Source organism: Hyposmocoma kahamanoa, unplaced genomic scaffold (genome assembly GCF_003589595.1).
Source record: "Hyposmocoma kahamanoa isolate Upper Pololo Valley unplaced genomic scaffold, ASM358959v1 270, whole genome shotgun sequence".
NCBI classification, from domain to species: Eukaryota; Metazoa; Arthropoda; class Insecta; order Lepidoptera; family Cosmopterigidae; genus Hyposmocoma; species Hyposmocoma kahamanoa.
Window position 1 is genome coordinate 1,033,686 of NW_020653770.1, and position 10,976 is coordinate 1,044,661.

General features: G+C 38.6%; 1 protein-coding gene across 2 annotated transcripts in view; it reads left to right on the plus strand.

The window, feature by feature from the left end:
- LOC113228999 overlaps positions 1 to 10,976 on the plus strand; it is a 255,159-nt gene that overhangs the window by 159,903 nt on the left and 84,280 nt on the right. For both annotated transcript variants that reach the window (XM_026462468.1, XM_026462467.1), the window contains 7 exons: positions 49 to 143; positions 834 to 952; positions 1,592 to 1,680; positions 2,316 to 2,433; positions 3,895 to 3,992; positions 4,061 to 4,202; positions 4,877 to 4,982. In XM_026462468.1, coding sequence (XP_026318253.1) covers positions 49 to 143; positions 834 to 952; positions 1,592 to 1,680; positions 2,316 to 2,433; positions 3,895 to 3,992; positions 4,061 to 4,202; positions 4,877 to 4,982 — 767 coding nt within the window. The remainder of the gene's footprint in view (positions 1 to 48; positions 144 to 833; positions 953 to 1,591; positions 1,681 to 2,315; positions 2,434 to 3,894; positions 3,993 to 4,060; positions 4,203 to 4,876; positions 4,983 to 10,976) is intronic.

Consider the following 10,976-nt stretch of genomic DNA (forward strand, 5'->3'; position numbering starts at 1 on the left):
AGTGATCAATTAACTAGGCAATGAGTGAGCTGGCAATGTCGGTTTCAGGTACAACATACCGTCACCGTCTCCGTTGAACGGCGAGCGCGTGATCCCCACGCCGCCCTCCACCACCTCCGACCGCACCGTGGCCAGCAACAGCGGTGAGTCATACTCCTATTGGTCCATTATTTAATACGTAAAATGCCACATATCAGCTGAGACGTCGCTCAATTCACGAGAAAAATTAATGGACCACTGACGATGGACAATGGCCAATGACGGATGGCTTCTGCTTAACTAAACTTTATCGATTCCATCGGCGCCTTAATTCACTTTACTTTTTTATAATATCAAGTGACGGTACGACGAGTCGTATGTTTGGTGGTAAGCTACACCCCTGTCCATAACAGTTGCAATGCCACTCACAGCTTTAAACAGCAAAGATCTTGAGAGTGTTCCTACTGCGCCCGTCACCCTGAGACATAAGTTGACAAGTCCTATGTGTCTGTGATTTCACCAGCACCCTTGCTCATATTACTGCTTGGCGGCAGAAATAGATAAGGTGGCAGTACTATCTATTTATCAATAAAGACAGTCGAGTTAAGGATGAGGTTGCGATAATTTGAGATGGGCTCATTAACCCGTGCCTTAGGATCATTTTCATCACCATGTCATTTAATGCGGAAACGCCATTGCCCCCAAAACCTTTATATCCGTAATTAACTTACACTATAATGAAATAGGAAGTGCTCGTAAACGTTCATTGGCATCGCTGACTGCGCAGTAGGCTGGTTCCAAATAGCGATGATTGTTTCGGACCTGATGAAACAATGTCTCGTTTTTATTTGCAGCCTGTACCTCAATCTATTGCTTCCTGTGTGGCCTGCACTCCGACTTCACGTTGGCGCGGATATTGTACGGTCAACCGCAAGGCAACGCGCCATACTTCCCTTGTCTACTCACGCACCAGGTATAAAACCGCTCTATTTATTTTCTGGAAATTAATTACATTTAGATGCGCTTTTTATCCATTATTATTTCTGTAGGTGACAAGTAATAGACCTTAAGTCTATATTTTGGAAAATGAATAGCATTTTATTAAGTTTTATCAACGTCTGTTATCCCGATTCTTTATTTCAGATACAATTAAATCATTCTTGTAAGAAACTGAGTCTATCAGCTATAAAAAAAAGATTTTTTATTTTATTTTTATGGGCAACTCGCGCTTGACCAAAAAATTTACCACGCCAAATTGTTTTCACAAAAAAAGACTTAATGGTTCCTGAGACACTTTCTTTGCATCTTCTATGATTTCGGATTTCCTCATACTGTCCCATTTAAAAGAAGAAACACTATATTGTGAATTATAAATGTGAACAAGTGTTTATTGACAAAGAGGAACCTGTAAAGTTTTTTTGCTCATTTAAGAGACTCTACTTTCCAAATTTGTAGTGGTTAATCAATTTAAAGTTTTCATACTTATGTAATAAAGATATTTTAAATTTGAATAGATGAATAGTAGTAGTGTAGAGCCTTTAGGTTAATTAATTTAAAGTTTATTTATGTTACTTCTAGACAGTAACGTTTCTGCACTATTTTGCGTTCACAGAGTCATCCAAACGCGGAGCAGCTGCGGGAAAATGGTTCGGCCTTGGTCTGCACCTTCTGTTACCATTCGCTGCTTAGTCAGTGGAGAAGGTGAGGCTTTCGGGCAGTGCCTTGTCAACTATGTATACTACAGAGGAATCTGGTTTTAGAACTATAATTTTTCATTACAATGGAGTCGTTATTTTGACCCCTCCTACATAAAGTATCGTATGTCGAAGTTGTTAAATTTACGGGGGACCGTTTTAAAGTTTTAAATCACTGAAAAGAGCATAACACGTGACTTTAGCATTTCTCAGTTTTATTCGTCAAATCTTGTTATTTTAAAACTCGTTCTCGAATAAATTCAGGTGATAAGCTCATTTCAGTGAATTCAGAACTTTAAAATTTTCCCCTGTAAACTTGGTAATTTCGGCATGCGACACTTTACGTAGGAGGGGTCGATTTATTGAATCGGTTAACATATTGTTTGTAGCTTGCATATTATTTTTATGAGAAAATTGTTGGATTTTGTTTGTTAAATAGTGCAGTTGATTTAGAAAAGAATGTCTAGGCTTGTGGTTTTATTTACGATTTTAAAATTAGACGACCACAGGAACGGTTGAGCAGCATCTGTATAATCGTGAATCGAGTTGAAAACATTGAGACGACTTCCTTCGATCGCTGGATTGCTCGCAGACGGCAAACGGCCGGCGAAGCGCGTATTTGTCTACGACACGCATGTGCAGGTACGAGGCGCTGGGCGCGTACCCGCCCGAGCGGCGCGCCTACAACACGCACGACTACCACTGCCACCTGTGCGGCATCAAGACCTACCGCAAGCGCGTGCGCGCGCTGCCCATCAAGGTCAGTGCCCACCTCGCCGCCGACACTCGGCGACACTGCGCTAAAGTGTTGCTAGGACGCGTTGCGACGTTCTGGTCGTTACTAATTGCGTAGTTGCCTCCATTTCTGTTTTGACAATTCGCCTCCTGCTGTTCGAATCAATTTTGTTCATCAAATCGATCATCTGTGGGGTCTATATATTGAATGAACAATGAAAAACTTTAACCTGTACCCAGCAGTGCGGTGACTAATGGACTGGTGATGATTTAAATTAAACAACTTCGGTTATTTATTGCATAAGCATGATCAACATAAAGTCTATAGTCGATAGAATATTTACCGACCGCAATCGCTAGCAACACTTCTGCACAATCAGCTGTACTTTTTACTCCATTTTCAAAAGAAAAGACAGACTATACTTGAAATTAACGGTAATAATGACAGAACTCTCCTTTTAAGAATAGCGAAACCTGTGTTAGGGAACTACCACGTATATGATTTTTTGTTATTTTCCCAAAATTCCTAATGGAAAGAATTTATAACAATGGTCACGCCATAAGTAATTGAGATGAACGTAGCCGTTACGTCTTATGTACGTCTGTTTTTAAAGCTGTTGTCTGCCGCAAGGCCAGACATATAACCGTTCCCAAATATCGGGAAAATAAAAAGAACTCACGCCGTGGTAAGGCCCTGATAACCGGTGATAAAACTATGTAACAAATTTTCAACAAGGTGTTGTAGAAGCAATAAATATGTAGAAAGGAGTGCTGCACCCCTAGTGTGGTTTATAATTTCGCAAATTTTCACATTTTTAAGTTCTTTGTCATCAATTTGTAAAATTTTGGTTGAAGTATAGAAATTTGACAAATAATGTCTGTTATCTATAAATAAAGAGGAATCCAAAAATTTGTACACTTTCCTGATGGTACACAAAAGAGTTGTTACGTTAGTGGTACTAAAATAAATGGAAAATTTAATCAGGTTGTCAGTTGGTTTTTTGTAAAGAGCTCTCAAAATCTACAGATTAAATGATTTGAATTAAAAACAATTTTTCTTTGCCTGTAATTTCTAAAAAACTTAGGGATTTTTGTTATTATGTAACGTAAAGCGGAGTGGAATCCCACGGAATGGATTTTTATGTACGTTTTTGCCCAATTTGCTAGTGGCCAATGCCATAAAAAATGTTATTGACATATGAGATGTCAATGTCATTCTTGTTACAATGTAGCTCAGTTTAAGTGTTGCTGTTTTTGGACTATTTTTAGTACCGCATTGTAGCTGGTAATTAATTTACAATACAATTGAAAAAAATGCAGGTTCAGGCTATAATGACTAGCAATTTTTTTGCTAGACATAAGAGACTGGTTACATTTTTCTGGGAATAAAGTACCAAGCTAATTCGGTACAAGTCTTTTACACTTTTCGTTACCCCAACCACAAAAGCAGTGTTTGCAGGGAACGAGCACGTTCTTTTTGTTGCAGGAGTTCCCCTTCCTGGTGCAACGACGGACTGAAAACTCGTTACTATTAGAAAACGGCGACTACGCCGTGATATGTCTAGACTGTTACGAAAGCCTGAGGTGAGTCCGGTTCGCGGCGTGCGCGTGCTCGTTGTCCGCGCCAGAGGCCTGACCGCCGGCTGTTGCAGGACGCAGGCGCAGGACTACGAGAAGCGCGGCGTGCCGGTGGACAAGCGCGAGTACAACTGGCTGCAGCAGCCGCCGCCGCCCGAGGACTCGGCCGACGTCACCATCGCGCGGCTGCCGTCGGGGGACCGCTCCGACAAGCTGGCGAGTGCCTTGTGTTCGTTTTGGGCGAGGCTTTTCACCTCACTGTAGCGAGGAAAGCGGCAGGTGAAAGGAAAACAAATCAGTTTTGATAAACAAATTCACGTCACCAATTATAAGAATAAATATACCATTGAATTTATATTACATAAATAATGTGCGACATATCGCGTAGTTGAACGCGTCATTATGTTTTTTTTTCATCGAAAGAAACAGTTGTGTGCTCTACACTCCATCGTCAAATTCGAATTTCATAAACCTTTTCCACACTGGCGTAGAAAAAACGTTTGCATGTAGATTTCTAATGAGAAAGAAAGCTTTTCCGAGCTACTGAGGTGAAAAATTAATTATAGACCACGTAGTAAAGTGACATAATACAAAAAGTAATTTCCGAGAAGTAGTCAGAGTTTAAAAAAGCTTCATTATTAGATGACTACTAACCCACATTTAAATGGCGGACGGGTAAAGAGCAGACCTATTCCCCGAGCGCTATAACTTGGGTTATAATATGAAATAGGAATTATATAGGTGTGCGTGCTCCGTCATGGGTTTCATCGTCACTTTCTATCAGAAGGGATGAGATGAAATGCGTAAAATAGTCGTAAAGACACCAGTTTCTCAAACAACGCAACTGTTCGATTGACGTCGCTTGCTACGAGGTGCTCGCTCGTCCGCAGATCCCGCAGTCGCTGGTGGTGTCGCGCGGCTCGTCCAAGCGCAACAGCCCCAAGGCGCTGGCGCTGGAGCGCCGGCCCGCCGCCAAGCCCGACAAGCCCGACGCAGGTCAGACCCTCTTACTGATCGAGCACTGATGCACGGTTCAGATGATGCTTGCGACTGTTTCCTATTATGACCAATTTTTAGTAATACTCAACATAGCCCGCACTAGGGAAACCCTGTGTCGCGGTGACAAATTACACCCAACCTCACGAGAGAAATAAATGTAGGCCTTACAAATATTTCTCCCGGCCCGGGAATCGAACCTGGCCTCGGCGTGGTAACCGTTCGGCCACAGAGGCAATCGAATATTGGTCGTGAGCTAAAATTATTTTCCAAACTTTGACAAATATGCGTCACAACACACGCAATATGTTACAAAATAATTTATAAACAATTTCTCCCAAATATAGGTAGATGGCGCTAATTCTAAATAAAATAAAATGAATTGCCAGCGTTATTAATCAAAATCTTTGCAATAAACGCCATCTAGTTGATTTGGTTCTTATCAATAGAAAGCTACTCAGCTTTGATAAATTGTCTATGTAAAACAAATACTCATTGCGACATTTGGTGTACCAACAGTTACTAAATACCTTGTATCGCTATTAGCAATCCTCTTGTTTTTTTGTCTCTGGTTTCCTGTCAATTATTATGGAACTTTTTTAGCTTGCTTAAGTCAAAAGTACAATAAATGGTTGAACAGAGTACAGTACGTATTCTAGAAGCACTGTGTTATCCTACTGGAATACTACGAACACTTTAAGTCAAAATCATATTATTTTTTGCATTATGAGATACAGAAAAGATCTAAAAGGAAAGGGTGCTGTAACTTAACTTACTACGTACTTTCTCTATTTTCATAATCAAAAAATCTCCTGCAATTTATAACATTTCGATAATAACAAATTTTCCAACTTATTTGTAAACATTTCAATTTATTTTATTATGTGACATAGATATCATAATTTATTTTTTCTTCAATTTCATGGTTGGTTTTTAATTTAGAAGTCGACCGTTGGAATCCCTTTACTTATGACTTCATTTTCTAAATTACGTACATTTATGAATGTTGTGAAGGAAAATATTGTAATGAAACCAGCATGTCGAAAACACGTAACGGAAAATGTTTAAAGTTTCCAACTCGCATTAGACCGACGTAACGAACTAGGTCTAGGGGAGAGCCGTGCCTGCTTGTGAAACATATAATGCGTTAATGACGATGTTGAATTTATCTTTAGAGTATTTTGTTGATATAAAATGTGCAAAATCGTCTGTATGTTCTAATGTCAGTTTGTAACCACCTGTGGAAATTTCTACATATCCACCGGGAGGGTGCATCATAGAATAATTAATCTAATTTTTACAATTCGTACCTTCAACAAGAATCCCTCTCGGATACAATAAATGAAATGTCAATACAAGAAATATTTTCCACATCGAACAAAAAAAGAAATTATCGAGTTCTTAGGTTTGTCGCGATTGTGACCATGGGACCTGTAAAGGGCCTGAAACGTTTATTTGTTTGAAAAAACAAGTATATGCGGCTTAAATCCGGAAAAATAGTATCATTTTCTAAAAAAACAACTGGTTTTAACTTCTCGGTAATCGTAAGCAATTTAAACAAGTTCTACTTCTTACCACTCCCAAATTGCCATATTTTTAAATCCTATGTATAGAAGTTCTAGGCGACACTAGGGCCGTATAGTGCACGTTTAAAGCCGGATCAGTGTTAAGACGTTCGGTTTATGTATGTTTTCCCATTTTTCCGTCAATTGTGGACCGATTTTAAAAATTCTTTTTTGTTTGAAGGAGTGCACTGTCGTGGTGGTCCCATTGTCACCAAGTCAGAATCTGATGAGGGGATCTCATGGAAATCGAGGAAAATCCTCAAATTTTGTAAGCATATCAGTGTACACACCAATTTCTCCCTCAATTGTGGACCGATTTTGAAAATTATATTTTTGTTTCAAAGGGTATACTCTCGAAGTGGTCCCTGATGTCGTAGATGCTGTTCTTGGTTCGTGTCGGCTATCACAAAATAAAAAAACATTTTCCGCAAATATAAGTCTACTTTTCACTTGACACAATACATATAATCAACAAATCACCGTCATAATGACAATCAGAAAAAAGTATGAAATTTACAAAAGAGTCCGTAACAGTCCCATATCGAAAAAAGCCGTTAAGGAAACTTTTGAAGTCTTTTTTTTTCTGATGAAAAAGTTATATTATACATATCACGATTGCTGGTTACTCACTCGTCGGTTACCTATCTTTTGAGCGTTGACGAAATTTCCGTTTTTCAATAAACGTCACTCAGCACTCCCCAGTTACGACCCACGATCGTTATTAACTCTTAATTAAGCGCTGGGTTCATGAGTTCCTGATCACTTGAGATGCTATCACTCAAAACACCTGATGGTTATAATATAGTTAATACAATGGAGTTGAGATGCATCTCAACCGATACACTTTTAATCGGTTCGTAGCACCATTTCTATGTTCATCTACTCATTGTTGCCTCAGCGTAGGTGAAAATGCCAACCTTATCAAACGAGTATCGTGTCTGTTCACTACATAAGCTATCCCCCAACTCGCGTAGACGTAATCCGACCCGGCAATGCACTTAAGGTGGTTTTCTAACGCTCCTAGCTGACTTGTGTTAACACTGTTAACCGGCATTATGTTTGCTTTAGTTGTATCTGGTATAGAGGTGAACTATGTTCCTATATTCCCACTTCCATCGTTATTGAATTTATATAAAGGTATTTAGTGTGTAAGTAATGTATACGTGTACATACATACTTAAACTATGTAAATTTGTAATTACATACCTTTGTAAATCCTTACTTGCAAATTATTACTCATTACAGTGAAAGTCTTGAATCAATCACTTTGGACTGAATATATAGTAAAATTGATGATATACACTGATTAGTTTACGATGTGATAATACGATTCCAAAAAATTTTCACGATGGGAAAAAAAACGAAACTTACGTTGAAATTTTACAAGAAAACCGATGTGGTCAATAGGTATTTTTTTACATATACCAATGATTTTTTTTAATAATAGGGGTTAAAGTATGAAATTGCCGATTTGTACTGAAAATCTAAATTGTTTATTTTTTAAATTTTTAACAAATTTATTTAATCAAAATAGTTGCCATTATTATCTATACATTGCTGCCATCTAATGGGAAGGTTATTAATGCCTTTGCGATAGAACTCCGACGATCTAGACTGCACAAACTGTGTGAAAGCATTTTGTACTGCCTCCTGGGAAGAAAACTTCTTGTCACGTAGATAATTGTCCAAATCACGAAAACAATGGTAGTCCGTTGGAGCAAGGTCTGGTGAATACGGAGGATGACGAATGGTTTCTAACTGCAGTTCCTGAAGGGTCAAAATGGTTTCTCGTGCTGTGTGAGGTCTCGCGTTGTCGTGAAGCAATAATGGTGAAGATCGATTCGTGAGTCGGGGCTGTTTTACTGCTAGTTTTGTCAACATGGTTCGGAGTTCGGCACAATAGACATCTGCCGTTATTGCTTGACCAGATCGGAGAAAACTATAGTGAATAACACCATGCTGAGACCACCAAACAGTTACCATTACCTTTTTATTGGTAAGTTTTGCTTTAGGACACTGTTGTGGCATTTGACCTGGGGTCAGCCATTGCATTTTTCTTTTCCGGTTATCATAAAGAATCCACTTTTCATCACATGTTACAATTCGATCCAATATTCCTTCATTTCTGTACCGGTTCAACAAGGCAACACAAGTTTCAACACGCGCTTCTTTCTGCAGATCAGTCAAATCATGAGGCACCCATTTTTCGTATTTTTTTATTTTATTGATTTGACGCAAGTGAGTCAATATTGTGGGTAAGGTAACGTTAAACCATGCCGCTAATTCCTGGGTAGTTTGACTAGGATCGGCTTCCACTATCTCTCTTAATTCATCGTTATTCACCTGTGTGGGCGGTCTTCCTCGTGGCTCGTTCTTTAAGTCGAAATTTCCATCACGAAAGCGTTTAAACCAAAATCGCACGGTGCGTTCATTAGTAGACCCCTCTCCAAACGCAGCATTGATATTGCGGGCTGTTTCTGCCGCGTTAGTTCCGCGTCGGAACTCGTATTCAAAAATCACTCGAATTTTCGCAGTATCCATCTTTCTTGTCTAAATTGAATAACAAAAACAATTGAAAGTCGATATTCAAATGTTTCAAATTTAAAAAAAAAAACACAGAAACCATTTGAAAAAAGTTTCATTCGAAAACCTCAAACCATGAACATTCTATGAAAATTCAAAGAACCTATTGCAATAAAACGGCAATTTCATACTTTAACCCCTAATATCATCTGAACTAAATAGAGCACGTATAGTATACGTTATAAATTTTTCAAATGGATTTAATTTCGTTTGTAAAAAAAATTATTCTGCTCGACCCGCACAATAGAACCGATTTAGCGAGAAAATTTTGAATTCGAACTAAGGTAGCATCAACTCTTGATAAAAATAGTACGTGGCAGCCATATTTGAATCAATAATTTTAAGTACTATTACAAACAAGACCTATAATTAAGAGCTAGAGTCTCTTAAAAATGTTACGACTGTCTTTTATACTCTCTTTTATTTTATACCGACACTAAACTTGAACTAAACCTTCCTCTAAAGTACGGAAATTAAAGGCGTAAAATCGAAACAAAGTAGTTAATAGTTTTACTTGGAATTACTTTTATTTACTTCCGCTTTATGCTTATAAATCTTGTTTTTAATCGACTTCAAAAAACGGAGGAGGTTTTCAATTCGATTGTATGTTCTTTTTTTTCTTTTTTTTTTGTATGTATGTTACGCGATAACTCCGGTATTTGTGAACCGATTTTCATGATTCTTTTTTTGTTGGAAAGGGGGTATTTCCATAGTGGTCCCATTTCATTTTGAAGAAAATCATCCACCTCGAAGGGTGGCTGTTCACGCATGAAGATTCATTTTTATAAATAGCGCCTAACTTTAATTTAGGAGCAATTACTTTTAGCAATTATTTAGTTGATTTTGCTATTTCTCCAATTCAAGGCGTTTTTCTCTCGGTATACTTTGAGTAGTGTCGTAGTGAGAACCTATTTTTATTATCTCCAGTTGTATAGTGGCGAACTAGGGGATATTTCAATGAAACTTAGCAAATAGACGTAATTCCACGTACTTTTGAGGTCGGTTTTTTTAGTACTCTGTACTGAGATTATTAGTTATTGTGATTACTAACGGGATAGGTGGTAACGTTCTCAATATACATTTCCTATTTACTTAACCCACCGGAACTAGAAGCAACTTCATAGAATATCCACAAATAAAGTCTTTCCCTATTCCGTTTCCACGAACAAAAGAGAAAAACGCGAAACAACAGACAAGTGAACAACATTGACGGCAAAGCAATTTTAAAGCTTATGATGCCAAACTGAACGTTATTGTATTTGTACTTTCATTTCTCTCCAATACACCACAGATTCCACCCTTAATTGTACTCCGCAATAAGGGTCGCAGTGGCGTAGCAATGTTAGGGTAGCTACGACTTTACGGAAGGGGGGGATTGGAGTGTGGAAGGGGGAGTTATGTGATGCGAAGCGGGAATATCACAACATATTGGTATTTCGCATAGATTGTTGGTGTTTGGTGTAGAGAGAAAGATTTAAGCGGAATGCTCCAATTCAAAATCCTTTACTTATTTCTGCTGCTGGTGAAATTACTTGTCAAATTATGTGTCAGGGTGACGGGCGCAGTGGCAGTGCCCCTCAGATCTTTGTGATTTAAAGCTCTGAATGTGGCACTGCAACTGTTATGGACAGGCGTGTCGCTTACCATCAGATGCACGACTCGTTCGTCCCGTCACTTGGTAACATAAACTTGGAATTGTATATATTTAACACTGCTATTGATTTTATTCAACATTTACTTCAAATATCAAAGAGAAAGACCAAGTACAAAGACACGACGCAAGCACATAGAAAAATTCGTGAGGTCCGTTGGTTCGTTCCGTGGCTTAGTTGGTATAGCGTCTGGC